Source organism: Geotrypetes seraphini, chromosome 8 (genome assembly GCF_902459505.1).
Source record: "Geotrypetes seraphini chromosome 8, aGeoSer1.1, whole genome shotgun sequence".
NCBI classification, from domain to species: Eukaryota; Metazoa; Chordata; class Amphibia; order Gymnophiona; family Dermophiidae; genus Geotrypetes; species Geotrypetes seraphini.
This window is the reverse complement of record NC_047091.1, coordinates 20,590,081-20,613,710: the sequence shown is the minus strand read 5'-3', so window position 1 is coordinate 20,613,710 and position 23,630 is coordinate 20,590,081. Positions and strand designations below refer to the sequence as shown.

The following is a 23,630-nucleotide window of genomic DNA, read 5'->3' as shown; positions in this document are numbered from 1 at the left end:
TAATTCAGATTTACTAAGATGAGAAATTGCAAAACTGTTTGAAAGCAGTTTGTTTCATGCATTTTGTATACAAATGTTGCTCCTTTTTTTTTTTAGTCCTCGGTCCAGAAATCGTCCGTCTTCACCCTCCAGTCCCAGAGCACGACCCGCATCCCCTAGCCTGGCTTCCTCACTCTCTGGGACTCGTAAGTCCCTCACCCCAAAGAATATCCAGGCCGCACCCAAATCAAAGGCAAAGTGGGAGAAGGCGAAGGATGAGCAGAAGGAGGGAGAGAGCCTGGAGAGATCGAAGGACCAGAGGGCCGAACGAGCGCTCTCCCCGTCCGTTCCTGCTGCAGACGAGAAGCTGACCTCTGTGCCAGACACGGCACAGCAACCCCCAGGTCTGTGGCCTGCTCTTAATTCATAGCACCTCTGGGGTTAACAGCAAGGGCAGCTGGCTCTGGTGTGGCCTAGTCCAATCTCGAAGTTGTTGAGACTGTGGGAGTTTGCGTGGGCTTTGATTATATCATTTTGGATGTTTTGAGTAGCTTCTGTTGTCGAGAAATATCTGTACTGACTGGAGAAGCCTGGTAAGTCCTGGATTCTAGTTCAGTCACCTGGATTTTTCTGACATCCTGGACCTGAAACAGCTGGGATTTGGCCGCAAGGGGCTCTGCTTGAGCCAATCGGTTGGAATCCCAGCTTAAGAAGGAGGAGAGTCAGGATCCAGGGTCTGCAACACTTTCTTTCTCTCTTTCATTTGTTCGTCCTTTTCTTTCTTCCTTCCTGTCCCGTCCTCCCCAAAGAGCTCAGAACGGGTTACAATATAGGATTTACATACAGACAGCTTTTGCTGTGGGGGGAAGACAGAAGAGGCCATGGAGAGACAGTTAGGGAAAGGGGGCTGCTTTGGGGGGGAGGTCTCTGCTGGGGGCAAACAGCTTTCCTCTGGGGTGAATATAGAAGGGGGCCACGGATAGACAGTCAGGGAGAGGGAAAGGGGGCTGCTTTGGGTGGAGGGGTGTGCTGGGGGCAGACAGTTTTGCTTGGGGAGGGGGGGGAAGATAGAAGGACACAGACAGTGGCCAAGGAGAGAGAAAGAAAGAAACACAGACAGACAGACACATCTATTCTAGCACCCGTTAATGTAACGGGCTTAAAGACTAGTATCTTCATATACTGTTAGAATATAGGGTTTACTTACTTACAGTGTGTTGCAGTATATCTTCATATAGGCTTACTTAACTGATGCTGGTGAAGGGTTGAGGGAGGTTTTTACAGCTTTTCTAAAGTTAAGAAGTCCTTTAAGGGCTCTGATATGAGGAGGTAGGTGGTTCCAGAGGTTTGGTAAGAAATGGGAACAGGATCGTTTCCAGGCTGTCTGGAGTTGGAGGGAGTCTTCTGATGGTGTATGTAGGCATATTTCATCTTGGGAAGGTAGCGTTCTCTTTGGGGTGTAGAGAGGAAGTTTGTCTGAGAAGTATTTGGGTGTCACGTAGAGGGTTTTATATGCCAACACTAGGCCTTTGAAAATGCAGCGTTTGGTTATGGGCAGCCAGTGGGCCATTATCAGTGCTGGAGAGACTGGGTCATGGGCTTGTAGGTTCTTATTGCCTTACTGCTAGGAATATATATATATTTTTTTAACTGTATAAACCGCTTAAAATCTACACGAAACAGTGCAGTAATGAGGCTGCTAAGGTACTAGGAGGCTCATGAGATGCTTAGAGCCGTAGGTGTTAGCCATGGTCTCTGCTGCCTTGGGTGTGCTTTGGTCTCCTGTTGTACAATTATTGGTTTGGTTTTGTTCTTGGACGTCATAAAAAAATGACCAATTTGTAATGGCTGGAGCAAGGAGGATGAACGCAGGGCTTGTGGGAGCTCTCAGTTACAACTAATACAATCTGGTGCCTTGTCACGTCATGCCAGGTTTCTGGGAAATCCCCCAACACAAGGGTGGGGGTACAGGAAGACATTAGAAGGGAGCAAAGTCAAAATTCTTTCATTCTGTAACTTCACCTGGGCTTAAAACGTCCTCCTCGGTAGCCCTGAAAAGGGACAGGTTGCATCTGTAGCGAAATTCATGTTTTGACTCATTCCTCGATTGTAAAATAAGGAAGGAACCGAGGAAATAAATAATAAACATTTGTGTGTGGGGGGGGTTTAATGCTGCTTCACAGATGCTGCTACTACCGCCACCGCCATCATCCCTGCCGTCTCTGCTCCGGCTGCCACCCCCATCCCAGCTCCTTTGCCCGTCCCTGCACCTGTCTCGGCTCTCTCCCCCAGCAAACCCATGGCGGGTACCACAGACCCGGAGGAGGCTGCCAGACTTCTCGCTGAGAAGCGACGACAGGCCCGTGAGCAGAGGGAACGTGAGGAGCAGGAAAAGAGGGAGCAGGAGGAACAGGAGAAGTAAGTGCTTAAAAACCAAAAAACCCCAACAACTTGCTGTCTTTCAGACAAGGGCAGGAGTTGGGGGGTGGGAGAGGGGGAAGTTCAGTTGGCAGAGCCTGTGAAATCAGCCAAACAGATTCACTGCAGGAGACTTACCTGGGCATGAAACGTATTCTGTATGGCTCTGCTTTCCTTTCCAGTGGGCCTGGGTCAGACTAAGGTTGATGCTGAGTGAGACGCTCCTTATGCTGAAAGTGCCAATGACCTTCCTCTCAGCTCCAAGGGTAGGGGAGATTCTACAGGTTCCCAGAATATCAGTGGAATGGAGGAGTGGGCTGAGAAAAAGGGGAACTAGGTTTGATTCTCCCTGCAGCTCCTTAGTCAGACTAGGGGACTTGCGATAAAGCTACCAAGTAGTAGATTTAAAACAAACCATAGAAAATATTTTTTCACACAACATGTAAATAAACGCTGGAATTTGTTGCCGGAGAATGTGGTGAAATCTGTTAGCTTAGCGGGGTTTAAAAAAAAAGGTTTGGCTAATTTCCTAAAAGAGAAGTCCATAGGCCATTCTTGAGATGGCTTGGGGAAATCCACTGCTTATTCCTAGGATAAAAAGCATAGAATCTGTTTTGCTACTTGGAATCTAGCTAGATACTTGAGACCTTAGTTTGGCACTGTTGGAAACAGGACACTGGGCTTGATGGACCTTTGGTCTGTCCCAGTATGGCAGCCAAGTATAAGACAATCAAGCCATTGTGACATCACTGGTGAGGCTGGCTCTTAGGCATTAGTGGAATGAGGCATTATGACATCACAATCTCAGGTCTGGAATGTTGCTACTCTTTGGGTTTCTGCCTTTACTTGGGACCTGGGTTGGCCACTGTTGGAAACAGGATACTGGTCTTGATGGACCTTGGTCTGTCCTAGTATGGCAATTCTTATGTTCTTATATGTTTATGTGAGCCAAGTGTAGAACAATCAAACCATTGTGACATCACTAATGAGGTTGGCTCGTAGGCATTGGTGGAATGAGGCTTAATGACATCACAATCTCAGCTCTGGAATGTTGCTACTATCTGGGCTTCTGCCTTTACTTGGGACCTGGGTTGGCCACTGTTGGAAACAGGATACTGGTCTTGATGGACCTTGGTCTGTCCTAGCAATTCTTATGTTCCTTGTGACCTTAAATTATATTAGAAAAATTTTTTAGTTCTGTAAACGTCCAAGAATCGGTTCTATTCGGATCACAATATAAATAGACTTGGACATTACCAAGATAATACGATGTAGATACTAACTCTTCCAAATTAGAAACAGAATATAATATCTAAAATATAGTTAAAAGTGGATATTTTTGAAATAAAGTTTTTACTGCCTTTCTGAATGAGCTATAAGGTACGCATTGTCCTAACACTAGTGCGTTCCAAATCTTAACCCCTTGAAATTAAATTGAAGATTTAAAAAAAAAAAAAAAAAAAATGTCTTCAATTTAATTCCAGAAACTGAAGGAGAAGATAATGCCATCTCTGAGTTCTTAAACAATAAACCTCACCTCCCTTCAATAAGCTAAAAAGGAGAATCGGATAGACAGGGGCCAGGCCATGCAACATTTTGTACATAAGCACGAAATTTTTCATTCCTTTCTAGCCTCAATTGGCAACCGGTGCAATTTTACATGTATGAGCTAAGAAGATTAATCTAGCTGCTACATTTTGCATTGCGGCAGGTCACTTAATTCTCCATTGGCCCAGGTACTAAAGAACTTTAGATTCTGAATAGAGAATGTCACGGTGACAAAATTCATCACCGTTCCCGTCCCCGCGGATAACCGCGGGAAACCATCTTCATGTCATTCTTTAAAGAGAGAGGGAAGAATCAGAGTATGAATGGCCACAACCACTGACCCGCAAGCTTTGCTTTGAAGAATGCTGGTGTAAAAGGACTGAGGTTGAAACAGACACTACAGAATGACAGTCTCTGGTATCCAGAGCAGATATTGTGATGTCATAATGCCTCATTCCACCAGTGCCTAAGAGCCAATCACATCAGTGATGTCACAATGGCTTCATTATCCTTGGCTCACATAAGAATCGGAGTATGAATGGCCACAACCACTGACCCTCAAGCTTTGCTTTGAAGAATGCTGGTGTAGAAGGACTGAGGTTGAAATAGACACTAGAAAATGGCATAGGATTATTTCCCGCGGTTATCCACGGGGACGGGAATGGTGATGAATTTTGTCACCGTGTCATTCTCTAATTCTGAACCCACTAGGGACAGAGAGAGTGCCAGAAACAACTTTGTGCCACAGAAAAATGATGTGTCGTGAATCTGTTAATAAATAACCCACCCTTTTCATGAAACGGCGAAAACTGCTGGAGGTAACTGATCCCAGGGATTTTTTTTTTTTTGACTCTGCAGATAAAGGTTTATTACTCCTAAGTCAGGGGTCTTGAAATTCAGTCTTTGAGGGCCACAGCCCAAGCCTGGCTCTCAGGATTTCCACAATGAATCTGGAGGAGACCTATTTTGTATGCAGTGGAAGCATTAAATGCAAATAGATCTCATACATATTCATTCTGGAATTCCTGAAAACTAGGCTGGTTTGTGGACCTTGGACTGGGTTTCAGGACCTTTGCTCTAAGTCAACAACTGCAGCCATATTGGCAAAGAGTTCCCCCCTCTCCCCTCATATTGCTATTAAGAACATAAGAATAGCCTTATTGGGTCAGACCAAAGGTCCATCAAGCCCAGTAGCCTGTTCTCACGGTGGCCAATCCAGGTCCCTAGTACCTGGCCAAAACCCAAGGAGTAGCAACATTTCAGAATCTCAAAGAATAGAAAGATTCTGGAACCCCAATGAGAACAACATTCCAGAGCTGAGATTGTAATGTCATAATGCCTCAGAGCCAACCTCATCAATGATGTCACAATGGCTTGATTGTCCTATACTTGGCTCACTTAAGAGCATAAGAACAGCCTTACTGGGTCAGACCAATGGTCCATCAAGCCCAGTACCCCATTCTCATGGTGGCCAATCCAGGTCCCTAGTACCTGGTCAAAACCCAAAGAGTAGCAATATTCCAGACTATGGATTTTTCCTCCAGCAACTAGTCCAAACCTTTCTTAAAGGGTACCGAGTCACTTGTTTTTAAGAGTCATCTTGGGTTTTGTACCTGTCCCTACCCTCACCCTCATCCCAATAGTTTTGTGTGTAGGAACTTGCAGCTGTTGGTCATGGTTGTGATAAGTGGAAACGAAGAGTATGAGAATTTGCATATTGAGGACATCTTTAAACAGAACTTTTATGCCTAATTTGTAGGTTGGTACATCTGTAAAAGCTAATTCCAGACTAGCTTGTGTATGGCCAGTGAAGATGTTAATTGTGCATTGGGTAGAACATACAGGTCCATTTACTTTCCGTTCTCCAACATGGCTGCCGTCTGCTCATAGAGAGGGACTTTCACAGGCTTCATCAAGACTAGATTCTTTTTGTTGACACCAGGCGCCTGAAGGAGGAGAAGGCTCAGAGGGAAGCTGAAGAGAGAGTCCAGCGGGAGGCTGCAGCCCAGAGGCAGGAGGAGGAGAGGAGAAAGCAGGAGGAGGAGAAGCGCCTTCAGGAAGAGGCCCAGCAGAAGAAAGAGGCTGAGGAGAGAGCAAGAGGAGAGCAGGAGGAGATGGAGCGTATCCAGAGGCAGGTGAGCAATAAGAGGAATCATGCTAGGTCCTAGGACAGGCTGTCTTCACTTTGGAGATATTTGTTGCTGGCAGGAAACCAGGAAGATGGTCTTGCAGTGTGATTGGGCTTGTAGGCCACTGGTCCTCTGACCTGCCTGGAGGAAAAGTGAGAAATGGACAAGTGGACTGATAAAAGATGAAAAATAATACCCAGACTCTTGCAATTTTATTCAGCTGCCATGCTCACCATCAACTGAGAGCCCTTACAAGGTCAATTTTGGAATGTTAGAGGCAGAGAGTATAATGGGGTCCTGATATTCCTCCCCTCTTGGTCTAACTCCCCCAAACACCCCCCAATGCATATGCTTCCCCCTCCTCCTCCTTCTCCCTCCCCCCTCTCAGCCCATTTATCATGCCTTTCTCTCCCCCCTCACGTCTATTGTACCACATCACCCCATTACACACACCTTGGTTCTCCCCCTGCCCCCTCCCAGACATCTAGCTTGATTTTCAGAGATTCTCAGCTTATTTAAGTACTCCCCCCTATCTTCTGCCAGTGACCCTGTGTCCCCCCAGTTTGTTTGACCAGCCCTTGCTCAAGCAATTCTCCTCCCTGTAGGTCAGGACACCCACCTTATACCAGCAACACCTATATCTCCTATAGTGCCCTATCCCCATGTCATGCGTCACTCGGCGTGCTTCAGCTGTTTGTATCCCGAATATGCAAAGACATAATGGCCCAGATACTGGTGTGTGCAGACAGCTGCTGTATGATGCTTTGCTGCCACCTACAGGTAGAAGTCTGTTTCTACACTTCCCACTGTTGATGGAAATTAATGCTAGTATGGAAGTTATCTTGATTTTCATTTATTTGTTGTATTATATAAAAAATTTCAATAAAACTCTTTTGAACGGAAATTAATGCTTGGTGTGTGTTCTTGCAGAAAGAGGAAGCTGAGGTTCGCGCTCGAGAAGAAGCTGAAAAACAGCGACTGGAACGTGAGAAGCATTTCCAGAAGGAAGAGCAAGAGCGTCTGGAGAGAAAAAAGGTACCTTTCGGTAGCTCTTCAAGATATGGGCTGGAAGATTATGACATGTATATCCCTTCTCCGGGATTGCTCAGCTGGTTCCTAATGGCATTCTTTGGCCTCTGTTGGAGACCGAATGCTGGGCTTGATAGATCTTTGGTCTGACCCCAGTGTATTACGTCTTTATATAATTCCTCTGTAAGGTCAGATGCTGAACTTTCACCTTGTCTATGTGTCTATGTTCCAGCGCCTGGAAGAGATTATGAAAAGGACGCGGAAATCCGAAGCCACTGACAAAGTAAGTGATTAAAGGGGATGGAACTCCTCTTGTATGAGGAAAGACTAAAATGGTTATGGCTCTTCAGCTTGGAAGAGAGACAGCTAAGGGGGGATATGATTAAAGTCTACAAAATCCTGAGTGATGTAGAACGGGTACAAGTGGGTCGATTATTTTACTCTGTGAAAAATTACAAAGACTAGGGGACACTCAATGAAGATACAAGGAAATACTTTTAAAACCAATAGGAGGAATTTTTTTTCACTCAGAGAATAGTTAAGCTCTGGAATGCATTGCCAGAGGTTGTGGTAAGAGCAGATAGCTTAGCTGGTTTTAAGAAGGGTTTGGATAATTTCCTGGAGGAAAAGTCCATAGTTTGTTATTGAGACAGACATGGGGGAAGCCACTGCTTGCCCTGGATCAGAAGCATGGAATGTTGCTACTCTTTGGGTTTTGGCCAGGTACTAGGGACCTGGATTGGCCACCATGAGAACAGGCTACTGGGCTTGATGGACCTTTCGTCTGACCCAGTAAGTCTATTCTTACATTAAGTTTGAAGACATTCTCAGTGCGTCCCTTAGACGCAGTGGGGAGCTTTTTTGTGGACACATGAATCTACTGCAGCTACTAATCATTTCTATAATACTATGCAGAGACATATGAGACACGCAGCTTCAGTATGTGTCTTGGGAACCAGGTGCTACTGCTTGTAATAGGACTGTGGGATTTTTCATTGCAGAAGAAGGAAGAGAAAGACCTGAACAGCAAGGAATGTAAACAAGAGGCAGACCCCATTGCAGGTAAATGAAAGCCACGCGGGAAGCGCATGCTGTGTGGTGGGGGCAGACTCCAATGTAGGATCTCCACTGCGACCATATGTGTGTACGTATCCCATAAGAGCTCAGAACGGGTTACGAGTTAACATACATACGTAAAAGTAATGTAGACATCATAGGACAATACATAGGGGAACATGATTATAGTCAAAAAGCATTGCACGCGGAAAAAGAGTGTTTGGACCCGTGAAGATATAGGCTCCAACGGACATTTTAAGGTTTAAAAACACACTTTATTGAGGTCTGTTTTTCTCCACTTTTTCTGTTTTTGATTTTGCAATGTCAAACCACACTCGTAACGTTATCCACCTCATCTTCTGCCGCATGCTTCAAGACACGTGAGAGACGCTTTCCCAATAATATCTGAATAAGCAGAGCGTTCTTTTCCTTGTGTTTACAATACTTAATAGACCTCATACCACATGGGGTGGTAATGTTGAGTGTGGTTTGACGTTGCGGTAACTAACAGAGCTTGACGGTGCATTATAGCGCCTGACAGTACAAAGCGTGGTAAGGCAGTGCATTACAGAGCATGGCAGTCCCCGGGTTAAGAACGAGTTAGGTTTTTAAAGCGGTTCTTAAGTCAGATTTGTATGTAACTCAGAACTTGTCGATTTTAAGATTCTTTCTGCTTCCCTCTGCTCCCAGTTGGCAAAAGGGCCAACTGTCCCTCCCAGTGTTCCCTCTAAGGTACAGCACGCACAACCACACACTGTTCATCATGTGGCCATGCATCGTTCCTGAATCTGTGTAGGAGTCTATGCCACTGGAAAGACTGCTCAGTGAAATCAAATGAAGCCTCAACTGTGTTCTTAAGTAGCAACATTCTAGAGCTGATATTGTGATGTCATAATGCCTCATTCCACCAATGCCTAAGAGCCAATTTCATCAGTGATGTCACAATAGCTTGATTATTCCTATACAGGCAGTTCCCAGGTTAAGAATGAGTTAAGTTTTTAAAGCTGTTCTTAAGTCGGGTTTGTATGTAACTCAGAACTTGTCGATTTTAAGGTTCTTTCTGCTTCCGTCTGCTCCCAGTTGGCAAAAGGGCCAACTGTCCCTCGGCAGTGTTCCCTCTAAGGTACAGCATGCACAACCACACAGTCCTGAATCTGCTACAGGAGTCTATGCCACTGGAAATACTGCTCAGTGAAATCAAATGAAGCCACAACCGCGTTCTTAAGTATGAGTCGTACTTAGATCGGGTGTCTGTAACTTGGAGACTGCCTGTACTAGATTCCAGATCTTCTCAATTCAAACCCTAGGAACCAAGTTTCCAAGTTTATTATAAAATTTGATTTATCGCCTTTTCAAAATTCTAAGCGATGTACAATTAATAAAAAATTACAGACATAACTAACAAAAACTAATACTACTAAACATATTAAAATTCAGTAAATACATACGGAGTCAAACACAAGGAGAGTTAGAGAAGAAATACAATTTGGTTGTAAAAGAAACAATTAAGGTAAAAAAAAACACATTGGGAAAGGGAAGAGGCAAATCATTAAAATAATTGTGAATAAATTAAAGGCATAAGCAGTTCATTTAATCCTTGAATGCATCTTTAAAAATAAAACCCTTAAAGTTTGCTCTTAAATTTTTCCAAGACCCTTTCTTCTCTTAAATAAATTGGAAGGGCATTCCAAGCTTGAGGGCCTGTAACTGAGAAGATAGATTGACGCCGTGTATTAATAACTTTTAAAGAGGGAACGACCAATAAATGTTGGTCATTTGACCTTAGTACTCTGGATGAAGTATATGGAATTAAAACTTTATAAATGAACGCTGGGGTTTTGAATGCCATGGACTTAAAAGTAGGCAGACATAATTTATACATTATGCGATGAGCAACTGGAAGCCAATGTGCCTTCTCAAGTAAGGGGGGTCACGTGATCAAATTTTTTAGCTTTCTCAATAAGTTTGATTGAGGCATTCTGAATAATTTGTAAGCGTCTAATTTCTTTTTGAGCTAGTCTTTTCAACAAGGCATTACAGTAGTCGATTTTAGAAATGACCAAAGAGTGGACTAGTATATTTAGGGATTTTGAACATAAAAATTTAGACACCGAACGAATTTGGCGGAGCCTATAAAAAGTAGATTTAACGACATAACTAATATGATCGTGATAAGTTAGTTTATGATCAAAGATAATCCCTGCTACTTCTTGAAGCTTACCCCAGGGGAGATGGGTAGAAAAGAGGTGAAATGCTCTTTAAATCACCTGCATTTATATTCAAATCTTTAATCCCTTATTCTTCAACAAGAAGTTTACGGTCAAATGAACAACACTTATTAACAATTCCTTCACTTAAAATCATCAATACAAGAAGACAATTCATCTTTTCAGTTACTGCTCCACAAATCTGGAACTCGTTACCAATCTACTTAAGAGAAGAGATTAATGTTGATAAATTTAAAACAAATTTAAAAACATTTTTGTTTAAAGATGCATTCGATTAATTAATCTTCTTTTTTAGTCATTCTCGGTTCTTATTTACTTAATTTTTAATTCAACTCCTCCCCTTTTGTTTTTGCCTTTCCCCCTCTTTTTTATTATATTGTAGTTCATTCCCCTTTTCCCTGGTTTCTCTTGTACTGTTGAATGTAACATAACCTAGCATTATTGCATGGTAATGTTTGTATTGTTGTCTTTCTCTTTTGTTTTTGAAATTATATTTTAAATATCTTTGTACATCGCTTTGAAATATGACTTAGCGTTTAATCAAAAATTTTTAATAAACTTGAAACTTGAAGTGTCTTGGAGTGATGAGGCAGCGAGAGTACAGCCTCGTCACCTCTCTCCTCTGCTTTCTTCTCAGAGTCAAAGACAGCAGAGCTCCTAGCAAGAGTGAAAATGCCAGAGAAGGTGGTGCCAGACACCCAAGAGGAATGTACAACAGAAACGCCCCAGCAAAGGTATGGAAAGGGGTATAGCTTCTGGGCTAAGGGGAGAGCACCATGTCCCTATCAGTCCTCACCATCCTTTGTAAACCTTTTGAAACAGGAAGTTCTCACCTTGCATTGTCTATACCGGGGGTCGGCAACCTGCGGCTCCAGAGCCGCATGCGGCTCTTTTCCACCTTTGCTGCGGCTCCGGTAGTGTGTCACGCAGGCATGCAGCTTAAGTCCGGCGTCGCGGCGGGAAATAGCCATGCTGAGCAGTGAGCTCAGCACATACACAGATGAAAGCCTTGCTTGCTGATTGGTCCGGCGGCCCCGCCCCGCCGGACCAATCAGCAAGCAAGGCTTTCATCTGTGTAGTGCTGAGCTCACTGCTCAGCATGGCTATTTCCCGCCGCGACGCTGGAGTTGTAAGGTGCCTGAAAAAGAAATCATCCTGGCCGGGGTCGGTGTCATGCTCCGGAGATCTACAGCCTTCCTATCTCCCTCTCCCTTCTACCTGCTTCCGGCCACATCCCCTGCTCCGCGGCTCTCTTGGGCAACTCAGCAGCAGCGATCGACACAAGCTTCTGACGTCGGGGCCTACCCTCTGCGAGTCCCGCTTGTTTCAACTTCCTTTTTCCACAAAGGCGGGACTCGTAGAGGGAAGGCCTCGATGTCGGCAGCTTGTCTTGATCACTGCTGCTGACGAGTTGCTGAAGAGAGCCGCGGAGCAGGGAGGTGTTGCCAGGTGCAGGTAGAAGGGAGAGGGCCAGATGCAGTACTTGTGGGTGAGGGAGGGGAAGAGAGAGAGAAAGAGAGAGGGGAGGGAAACAAAAGGAAATATTTCATGCTGGGCCTGAGTGGAGGGAGGGTGGAAAGGTTCTGGCTACCGGGTGCAGTAACAAAGGAAAAGGGGGGAAAGCTGAAAATGGAGATAGTGACACAAAGAAGAGAAAGGGCCTACTGAATAAGGATAGAGATACAGAGGGGACATGAAGAGGAGGTGAAATAGAGACATAGAAGTAATGCTGAAAAAGTGTGTGGGGGGGAGATAAAGACATTGAAAGGGCAAATGGTGAACATGGCGTAAAGATAAGGACAGAGACAAATGAAGATTCTGAAAAAGTGGTGAGATAGGGATATAGGTGAGATGGACACAAAGAAGGGTGATGCTGGAAAATAGGTGGAATGGTAATTCTGACAGACACAGAAGGGAAATGCTGGATCAAGGAGAGATGGGGCTCAGGCTGGATGGAATGAGGAGAAATGCCTTGTTGGCCCGGAACTTCCTCTCCTACGTCAGAATTGACGTCAGGGAGCGGAATGCTGGTCAGCGCAACACTTCTGCAGGGAAAGCTTGGGACGGCGGTGGCTTGGGGGCTGTTCCCCGATTGCGGTGGCAGCAAACCGAGTGGCTTGGGGGACGGCACGGAGACAGAAAGAAGGGGGAACAGGGAGACAGAAAGAAAAAGTTGGGGGAGAGAATGAGGTCTGGAGGAGAGGAAACATACAGGAGGCTGAAAGAAAGGAAGAAAGATTGGATGTACAGTCAGAAGAAGAAAGTGCAACCAGAGACTCATGAAATCACCAAATAGCAAAGGTAGGAAAAATGATTTTATTTTCAATTTAGTGATCCTGTATATAGCATTAAGATAAGAAACAATATATGCAGTGTTAGATTTGTTTTATAATGGTTTTGCGGCTCCAAGTTTTTTTTTCTTTTCGAAAACGGGTCCAAGTGGCTCTTTATGTCTTAAAGGTTGCAGACCCCTGGTCTATACCTATAAATGCACATGATTGATATTGCCAACTTAGGGGCCGTTTTAGTAAAGTTTTACTGTATGGTAACGGATGTTAACGTGTGTAGCATGTGCTCAGTGCTACGTGGCCCGTAGGCAGTGGCGTAGCGAGGGTGAGAGGCACGCACTCCCTTTCCTTCTCTTCCCCCATAACTCTAGTTGAAGTTGTTGCTCGCAGCGGTCATCAATGCGCTCCTTGTGACCCCTTCGGCGCTCCCTATGCGCGGCACCCGAAAGTGACGTCGGCGGGAGAGCCGACAGGGTCGCGAAGAGCACATTGTTCGCCGTGAGTAGCAACTTCAACTAGAGGGATGGGGGGGGGGGTGAGAGAAGAAGGGGTACCAGCACCCTCACCAACATGGTGCCTGGGGCAGACCTCCCTCCCCCCTCCTTTACCACGCCACTGTCCATAGGTATAAAACAAGATGCTAAGCTTTAGGAAAAAGGCTCCTTAATGTCTCAGGACCACCTTGAAATTAGAAAAAAATATGCAACTGATTTGATTTGTTTTAATGATTGTGTGTGTAGAATTGTAATCCGCTTAGGAAATTAGATGGTATAAAATAAATCTTGCAAGTTCGGAGACTGGAAACTGGCTTTTGCTCACCGAGATCCAGAACTTACAAGGAACATTATTCAAAACTCATGGCATATGGCCTCAAATGGAAGCTGCTCAAGACTGTAAGATGAGAAACGTGTATTTTTTTTTTCTTTTTTCTTTTTTTAAATAAATGAAACGTAAATGGTCCTTGGGATTTGCGAGTGATTTTAAAGAGAAGTGAAACCTGGGGCTCCTTTTACGAAGCCGCATTAGCGGTTTTAGCATGCGCTAAATCCGCGCAACAGTGCTAGAACTAACGCCAGCTCAATGCTGGCGTTGGCATGTAGTGCGGCTGACAGTTGAGCGTGCACTATTACGCTCGTTAAACCGCTAACGCAGCCTCGTAAAAGGAGCCCCTAGTGTCTGATTGCTTCTGGCGTTTAGCATGTATTTTTTAATTGGTCTAACACTCTGTCCCTCCCAGCCTCCTGCCGAAGGACCCAGCAGCTCTGGTGAATGGCATACAGCCTGTGCAACATGAGAACGGTTTCACTTCCAACCAATCTGTGCAGGACTTCGAAGAGGTTATCCATCTCTCCAATCACACGAGTACCAACGGCAGTGGCGAGAAAGGGCTGGGGATCCCTAGTGACCCCATCATTGCATTTGGGGACAAAGAGCCCTTCCTGAAGAAAGCGGTGGTGCCGACGCAGCAAGTAACAGGTACGAGCAGACAAGGTCTCCTCAGAGCTCGGAAAGGTCGGCATCTGTGATGGACTTCAGGCCATGCCGATATGTTGTTTGAACAGGGGTAGATGAATCTTACAGTAAGAGGGTCACAGTAAGGGTATGTTCTTTCCCCTCCTGCTGGGGCCAGTTGAAGAAGAAGGATCCTCTCCCTCCCTGAGGTTTTTTTGGGAGGGGGAGGGGAGAGAAGTGTTAGAGTTGTGAATTTTTGCTCTGATTTTTCACTTCTCACCACTAGGTGGCCTTGTAGAGCAGGAAAGCCGTCGGCTTCCGCTTGAGGCTGCAGGGCTGGCGGTAGGAGAGATCACAGCCTATCGGGGGAGGGGGGTAATCCCCTCAAATTTAGGGTTACCAGATTTTCCCGAAGGACAATCTGGACCCTTGGCCACGCCCCCAGGACCGCCGAGTTCCGCCCCCCAGCCAGCATCCGCGGATACCCCTTCCCAACGCGATTTTTTCGGGAAGGCTTTTTCAAAACCCAGACAAAGTGCCAGGTTTTGAAAAGCTGTCCAGACCCCCGGACATGTCCTCAAAAGGACGCCTGGTAACCCTACCGCAACTGTTTTTACTGTTGCTGCCTTTGCCTGCCTGCTGCGGCCTCACATGTCCAAGCATGCAGTGGTGACCTCATTTCTGCCACTACATGGTCACCCATTCCTTTCAGATTCTTAGCTCCATGTCCACTCATTATCTTAATTTATGAAATTGCTGCTGCTCCACATTGACAGAATGAGGCTGGACTTTTTTCTTTTATACAGCACAGTAACAGCTCCAGGCCCCTTCTCCGTCACCCACTGCTCTAAGTGGTGCCTATCAACCACCCTACGTAGTCTTCCCTCCCCTTCTAGAGGCTAAAGAAATGCACTACCTATACTGGTTTAAAGCTGCTTCTGACCCAGTGCACTCGGTCCCTGTTCATGTCCTGACTTGACCAAGACTTCCTGTTACAACTTTTTTTTTCGGTAACCCACACCTCTTCAGTGTGGCTTCACTCCTGGTGGTCCAAAAGAGGCCCAGACTGCTGTAACTCTCTTCTGGTGTCCTAATGGCTTGGACTCTGTGCTGGTGTGGCTGTTTTCAGCGTTCTTCCCCTCTCTCCCTCCCCACCACAGATCTGTCGCCTACAAGCTTTCCTGGCAATAGCTCCTTTGGCACCAGTGTGCCAAAGAGATGGTGTTGCCATGGGCAGCAAACACGAGGCCACCAGATGGATGGAAGTAGGATTGCCATCTGAAATCTGATCATTGCGTGAAGGGACTTTTGTAGTTCCTGATTTTCCCCGTTGCATTCCCTAAGAAAAGCGAGACACCCCTCGAGTCCCTGCATGCAGTGGGGGTAAATCCAGGACTGGATCAGCCTTATTATGTGAACCTGGGACCAACTGACAACCTTAGACCAGTGTTTCTCAACTCGGTCCTGGAGTCCCCCCTTGCCAGTCAGGTTTTCAGGATATCCACAATGAATATGCGTGAAAGGAATTTGCATATAATGGAGGCAGTGTATGCAAATCAAGTTTAGGCGTATTAATTGTGGATATCCTGAAAACCAGACTGGCAAGGGGGGGGGACTCGAGGACCACGTTGATGCATCTCTCTTGAGGCTTTGGATGAAGTAATTGTTTGCCTATTCAAAGGTTTTCAGGTCCTCTCCTGAGTCACAAGCACACCAAATCTGGAAATTTACAGGCTGAATGGTTTTGTGACAGTGATATAACAGACACTTGCAGGAGAAGACTCTCTTAGAATGAGCTTTCACAGCAATGGGATTCACTCCCAATCCATGAGGGCCAAAAACAGTTTAAAGAGAGACAAGAGATATATCTGTGCCCTGCATATTAGAGAGATACTGAAAACCTGACCTAGGAGGGCTGGGAGTGACTGCCACACAGCTGTAGCTGCTTAGTAGAGAATGACACGGGGGCAGATTTATCTTCGTCCCCGCAGGAACTCAGTTTCCCCTCCCCTGCGAGTTTTGTCGCTGTCCCTGTCTTGTAAGCTCTGCCTTAACCGTATAAACCTCGGACACTTATGGTTTTCAAGTGTTTGAGGCTTGTGCAAATGAGGACGGAGCTTAGGCATTGGTGGAATGAGGCATTATGACATCACAATCTGAGCTCTAGAATGTTGCTACTTAGGATTTTTAAGTGTTTGAGGCTTGTGCAGATGAGGACGGAGCTTAGGCATTGGTGGAATGAGGCATTATGACATCACAATCTGAGCTCTAGAATGTTGCTACTTAGGATTTTCAAGTGTTTGAGGCTTGTGCAGATGAGGATGGAGCTCAGGCATTGGTGGAATGAGGCATTATGACATCACAATCTGAGCTCTAGAATGTTGCTACTTAGGATTTTCAAGTGTTTGAGGCTTGTGCAGATGAGGATGGAGCTCAGGCATTGGTGGAATGAGGCATTATGACATCACAATCTGAGCTCTAGAATGTTGCTACTTAGGATTTTCAAGTGTTTGAGGCTTGTGCGGATGAGGGCGGAGCTTGCAGGGTCAGGAAAAGAACTTGCCAGGATGGTAAAATGAGTTCCTACAGGGATGGGGAAAAATTTGTCCCCCTGTCATTCTCTACTGCTTAGAACCCTAATTTCTAGTGGATCTCCTGGAGGAAGGTCATTAGCAGCACTGCCTATTTTTCACTTACCCTGTTCCCTTCTGCCTCTACAGAAGTCCTTTGAGTGGCCTGCTGGCATCTGCGTGCAAAACCTTTGTCGCCATCTAGCGGAAGTGCTGCATCCTCGAAGCACGGCTGAGGTTACAAAGTGCCAAGTTGGACTCGCACTCGTTTTTTAAATGACTGTAGATGTCTCCAGTAAAAATAATTTTGAAAACAAATAATGAAAGCCCCCATCGTGAATTAACCAGGAGGGCTGCAGAAGACATGCGGGCATTGCAGACAGGGTGCAGCGACGCAGTGCCCCATGTTGCAGTCCCTGTGAACTGTGCTTTACCGCTATTCTGTTTTTAATATGCACCTTATAAGACTGACTGTTTCATTCAATGTAGAGATTAAGCGAAAGCCACAAGGACAGGCCAGCAGACATGTGGTGTTATAATATAGTTATTTAACTTTGAGCTTCAGAAGAGTTTGCTGGGTACCATGTATATGTGTAATGTAAATAAAGCTTCAGTATTACAACAGAGACTAGCATCAGGCTGGACTCTCGTTATCTGTTGATGGTAGGGCACGACTTTTGAACTTAGATACTTGACCTCTACTGCATCCTTTGACCTGAAGTCAGAGGTTGTGGAGTTTGTTTTGTGTTTTGCTTTTTTTTTTTTTTTTTTTGTACTTTTTTGTGGGATTGACGGAGGTGCTAGAGGGAGATGAATCGCTGGTCTACAGAGAAGCGAGGCTGCCTTATATCACAGTGGGTCAGACTTGGAGCAGATGTGTTTTTATGGGCCAAGACTGATCTTTATTAAATGCCACTATTCCAATGATATTTTATCTGTATTAAAACAAAACAAAAAAACTCTCACCCTGTCTTCATGCGCACGTGTGGTTCCTTGTCTGTGACTGCACCGTACTCAGCTATGGTGTCTTTCTTCTCGGGCACTGTGTGAAGGCCATATATCCCTCTCATCACAGTACCTATGATGTGAGTGTAATACATTGAGATGTCACTTAGCTAACAGCTGAGCCCCTGAGCGGTCTCACAATGATGCAATACTGAAATAAAATGATACCCTACCACAGTCTTGCCTTTGTATACTTTGGGTAGGGGGGAAGCTTTGCTCTGGTTTGTCAGCAGAGGGGGGGAGGAGGGCATAGCTTTTTATTCTTTGGGTTTTTTTCCAAATGTGATTTCAAGGTGAATTGCTGTCCTGAAGGCTGAGGCAATGGAAAGTGAAGGACTTGTCCAAATTCACAGACGACATCGATGGGATTTGAACTTGGCTTCTCTGGTTCTCAGCCTACCCCACGTTGCCTCCTATATAAGATGCCCCCTTCCACCAGTAATGGGAGTGAAAGTGTGTCTGAGATTGTGGGCCGTTATTTTGTGAGATGGTAAATTTTCTAAACAAGTAACAGCAACTGCAGTAGGTCTGTGTTTTATTAAAATCTCCTTGCACTTTGATATGCTCATCAGTTGTTATATAAATGACTACTGCAGATAGTTTCAAGCTGCCTACTACTATGAATTATTCCTATAGTGCTACCAGATGCATGCAGCGCTGTACAGAGTCACAAAGAAGACAGTCCCTGCTCCAAAGAGCTTACAATCTAAGCAGACAAGACAGAGAAACAGGATGTCATGGATACAGTTAAGGGGAAGGGTTAATCTGCTGGCTGGGTTGGAGGACAGAGGGGAGTACAGGACAATCAAGCCATTGTGACATCACGGAGGAGGTTTTGCTCTGATTGGTGGAATGAGGCATTATGACATCACAATCTCAGCTCTGCTTCCCAGAGTCACAAAGACAGTCCCTGCTCAAAAGAGCTTGCAGTCTAAACAGGATGTCATGGATACAGTTAAGGGGAACAGTTAATCGGCTGGGTTGGAAGGCAGAGGGGAGTACAGGACAATCAAGCCATTGTGACATCACTGATAAGGTTGGCTCTTAGTGGTAGAATGAGGCATTATGACATCACAATCTCAGCTCTACTTCCCAAAGACTGAAACTCTTCACACTACTACTACTGTGAATTATTTCTATAGCGCTACCAGACGCATGCAGCGCTGTGCAGAGTCACAAAGACAGTCCCTGCTCAAAAGAGCTGACAATCTAAACAGACAAAACAGGATGTCATGGATCCAGTTAAGGGGAACGGTTAATCTGCTGGCTGGGTTGGAGGGCAGAGGAGTAGGGTAAAGGATTGAAAGGTGGGTTTTCAGTCTTTTCAACAAGGGGAAGGAAGAGGCTTGATGGACAAATCGGGTAATTTATTCCAGACATAGGGGGGCAGCTAGATGAAAGGAACGAAATCTGGAATTGGCAGTGGAGGAGAAGGGTAACGCTAAGAGTGACTTATCTGAGGAACGGAGTTCTCTGGGAGGTGGATAAGGAGAGAGGAGAGATGTTGAGGGGCAGCAGAATGAACACCCTTGTAGGTCAGCAATAGGAGCTTGAACTGTACGTGAAAAGGGAAGTGACTTGAGCGTAGTGAGGCTGGTAAAAGATGAGTCGCGCAGCAGAGTTTTGCACAGATTGCAAGGGGGCGAGGCGACATAGCAGTAGAGAGAGGTTATATATTCGCTGCACGCTGAATGCAAATTCCATAGCGGCAATTGTGTGCAAATTGCTCTTTGAAGGCCCAGGGAAAGGCCACGTCTGTTTGATCATTTCCCCTAACCCTTCCTTATCCTGTTTGTCTGTTTTTGATTAGATGGTAAGCTCTATTGAGCAGGGATTGTCTCTTAGGCGCAGTAGGGGAAGTAGAATATTAGCGTAAGTCAACAGTTACGCACCAACATTTTAGGTGCAGCTGCCTCGCCGTCGTGTTAATAGCTGTTGAAAGTGTCTGTCCTTAACGATTGCTATTCGGTAACCTCAATAGTCCACCGTTGGAAGAAGTCACAAAACTAAACTCCTGCCTAGCCGCCTTTGGGTGTCTCACTTAATTGGTGCCCGTGATTGGCCATTACCACCTTGTAATTGCTGTCAATTTGGCTTAATTGAAAGCGCCTAACTGGAGAAACGCAATTCTATAAAATGTAGGCACCTAGTCCAAAGCGCTTTACCATGTTTGTGAGGCCAAGAAAACCCTGGCTTAAATACGGTTCACCTCCAAGCTGGGACGCCTGGCGCTGCTGAGCGTGATTCTATACAGCGCACCTACCTTTTGTAGAATCGCACTTAATAATAATAATAATAATAATTTTATTTTTGTATACCGCCATACCCAGGGAGTTCTAGGCGGTTCACAACAAATAGAAGAGTTAGATACAGTGCAGTTGAAAAACAAGACGAACATAACAAGTCAATCAAAGGGTCAAAACTACTTTACATTGACAATTTAAGTGAAGGAGCGGCTAATACAGAGCACATACGGTATGTACTGTAAGAGAGTACAATTGAATTTATGAGAGGGGGGAACAAAGCATATTGTATGAGAGGGAGGGGGCAGGGATCTTGGGGGGGAGGAGGGGGAAAAAGTAAAGAAGGTGGGCCGTGTTGAGGGGGGGAGGGGAGAGTTAGGGATTTGGTCTGATGCAAAGAAGAGTGTTCGATCTGTTTTCTAATGTGGAGAGGGGGAGCGTTAAGGATTTGGTCCATTGAAAAGTAGAGTTTTGAGCTTTTTTCTAAAGTGGAGGTATGAAGAGGCGTCAAGTATAATTTGGGCGAGCCATGAGTTTAGTTTGGCCGCTTGAAAAGAGAAGGTTCGTTCGAGGAATCTTTTAAGATGACAAGCTTTCAGTGAGGGGAAAGCGAACATAGTTATTCTGCGGGAGCTCTTATTATTATAGTTCAGGTTGAAGTGGGGGTAAAGATAGTCAGATGACATACCCGATACGGTTTTGTAGCAGATGCAAGAGAACTTAAATAGGACCCTGGATTCGAATGGCAGCCAGTGCAACTTGTGGTAGAAGGGGGATATGTGTTCCCATTTCTTCAGGCCGAAGATAAGGTGCTGATTTTTTAGGCAACCTATATAGAATCGGAGTCTTAGTGCCCAAGAGCTGGACACATCCCTGACCTGTCCACGCCTCTCCCACATCCATACTTCCCCTTGCCGTTGTGCTATGGTTACCAAATATTAAGGAAGTGCAGTTAAGGTGTGTACCTGCCGATTAACTCCAAATCTTCACCGATTTTGTGTTGGCGCCAATTAGCAGCAAATTCATCAATTACCTTACGCATGTGTTTGTAGGCTTTCTATGAGCTGTGCGCGCACTTTTGAACGCCAGGCATGAAATTTCTGCTCGCAAGGTTGTATAATGAAGAGGCTGGCGTGCACGCGCCGTGGCAGATGTCGGGTCTAGGTACTCTCCACGTGTTCACTTTGTGCAGGGTCGTTCTGTGCTTTTAAGCAAAGCATTTCACCCTTTTGTTGAGGCGGCTCAGAAGTTTGCTGTTCTCAGCTTATGCCAAGAACACAACTTCCTCGGTTGGGAACAATGGAGTCGACCATTTGTTTCTGCAATTGGCACTGAGCCTCTAGGAGCCTGGCGCTGGAAGGATTTGGTCTGCAAGCTTACATTATGCCAAGCACTGCACAGAAACCAACTATGTCTCTAGGATTAACCCTTTGTTGTCATCTACCAGCCAAGTGAAATTCCACTGAGCCAGGGGAAGGCTCCTACAGTCCTCGAGGCCATACCCCAGTTGGGTTTTCAAGATTTCATGTTCTCTTTTTCTGTCCTTTATACGTATATATTTTTTGTCAGCACTTTCTCCCCACCCATTTTATTCACTTTACTTTCTACCATTATTAATTATGGCAAGTTCACAATGTTTCATCATAACAGTATTCTCAGTACAATTTCATTTCTGGGGGGAGGAGGAGTTAGTCACTTTATGCCCCCCCCCCCCCGGCATGTTTATAACCCACCCTTTGTACCTGGAGGACAAAGGGATTGAGGGGTACAGGTAAGAGTAGAGGTAAGGTTATAGGGATAGGATTAGAGGTAATTTGTAAAATTAGTCAGAGACCACTGTTCAGGCAGTGGGCCTGATGGGCTGCCGCGAGAGCGGACCGCTGGGTGAGATGGACCTCTGGTCTGCCTCAGCGGAGGCAACTTCTTATGTTCTTATGTACCTTCCCAAGGCAGCTCACAATTTAAACATACACAATTTTTTTAAAAAAACAACATAAAAAGCCATCAAAATAAGTGACCGGTGCTTACACAATTGCAAATGCCTTAATACCCATATTTCATGTTACAGAATAGATGTCTCGTCAATAACTTCTTTAAAGCTTCAAAATGACCCTGCTTTCTAATGTACAAACGTAGCCGATTCCATTCCTGGGGGGCCTCTGCAGGAAAACATGCTTACACGTGAGGTAGTCCGTCTCAATTCCCTTATGGGTGGCATAAACAAGTCACCATGATGGACAGAACGTAACTTGGAGAGCGGGACATAAGCCTGGATAATGCTCTCCAAACTTGCAGGAGCCAGACTGTGCATACACAAATAAACCCTCACAAGCAGGCTAAAGTCCATACGGTCTTCTAACTTCAGCCAGTATAGCTTCACGGAATATTCTTACATGTTCAGTCCTTTCCAAGTGAAAAAAAAAAAGTCCTAACCACTGAGTTTTAAGCAACCTGTAATGCACTCAGCAGGAGCACAAGATTACAATAGTCCAGACACGATAATGCCATTGACTGCAGAATGACCCTAGATGTATTAGCGGGCAAATGGGTCAAAGCCAATTGAAAAAGCCGTAATCTGAAAAAAATCTATATCAATTCCTGAACATGACTTTTAAATGTCAATTTCGAGTCCACCACAATGCCTAGATTCCTAACCTCTTCACAGAGCTTTATAGGGGTGTCCCAAAGCTGTAAAGACCCAGGGGTTACTTGCACCTGCGGTCTCCCAAAATAACATTCATAAAAATTGCCACTGCTGGGTCAGACCAGTGGTCCATCGTGCCCAGCAGTCCGCTCCCGCGGCGGCCCCTAGACCAAAGACCAGCGCCCTAACCAAGACCAGCCCTACCTGTGTACGTTCCGGTTCAGCAGGAACTTGTCCAACTTTGTCTTGAATCCCTGGAGGGTGTTTTCCCCTATAACAGCCTCCGGAAGAGCATTCCAGTTTTCCACCACTCTCTGGGTAAAGAAGAATTTCCTTACATTTGTACAGAATCTATCCCCTTTTAACTTTAGAGAGTGCCCTCTCGTTCTCCCTACCTTGGAGAGAATGAACAATCTGTCTACCAAGTCTATTCCCTTCAGTATTTTGAATGTTTCGATCATGTCCCCTCTCGAAATTGGCGAGTACTCTTTTGGACTTTAGAAGACACATGAGATACATGGTATTTCTAGAGTTTATTATCTTTCTCTATTTTAAGAAATAAGTTTGGGGGGGCAGGGGCTTTATTTATAAAACTTTATAGACCCTCTTTTTGGAATGGACAATGCAATTAAATAACAAAATTCTTTAGAACGCTAGACTGTACTTTTAACTCGACTCAAGGTCTAGAAATGGAGAAGTTTGCTTTGGCTTTCTACAAACTAGAAAGTAATTTTTCTAATGTTTATTTCTTCTTTTCAAATTTCTTTAGAATTCCATTGTCTAACGGATTTTTATTTTTTTCATTGTATTGTTGAGGATGTACTTTTTGCTTTAAAATGTGTAGCCGAAGAGAGATCAATGTATTCTTGTTAGGATGTTTCTAATCCTATTTTTACCTGTATCTTTATTTTTACTTCTCTACTATTTACTAATTGTTTTTCTCAGGTACTTTAGTTAGATTGTGAGTCTTCGGGACAGTAAGGGAATTTCTAAGTACTTATCTTACTTATATTATTTTGTTGTATTCCTTAATGTATATTT

At 45.0% G+C, this 23,630-nt stretch overlaps 1 protein-coding gene across 5 annotated transcripts in view; it reads left to right on the top strand.

The window, feature by feature from the left end:
- The window catches only part of MAP7D1 (MAP7 domain containing 1), a 108,256-nt gene extending 90,375 nt beyond the window's left edge, over positions 1-17,881 (top strand). For 4 of the 5 annotated variants that reach the window (XM_033956034.1, XM_033956036.1, XM_033956035.1 and 1 more), the window contains 9 exons: positions 97-383; positions 2,163-2,397; positions 5,888-6,080; positions 7,005-7,109; positions 7,336-7,386; positions 8,105-8,165; positions 11,025-11,121; positions 13,913-14,151; positions 16,848-17,881. In XM_033956034.1, the coding sequence (XP_033811925.1) occupies positions 97-383; positions 2,163-2,397; positions 5,888-6,080; positions 7,005-7,109; positions 7,336-7,386; positions 8,105-8,165; positions 11,025-11,121; positions 13,913-14,151; positions 16,848-16,858 (1,279 nt within the window). In that variant the 3' untranslated portion in view covers positions 16,859-17,881. Of the gene's footprint in view, positions 1-96; positions 384-2,162; positions 2,398-5,887; positions 6,081-7,004; positions 7,110-7,333; positions 7,387-8,104; positions 8,166-11,024; positions 11,122-13,912; positions 14,152-16,847 lie in introns of those variants that run through there. The other variant, XR_004540414.1, reaches the window with a different exon arrangement.
- The last annotated feature ends 5,749 nt before the right edge of the window (positions 17,882-23,630 follow it).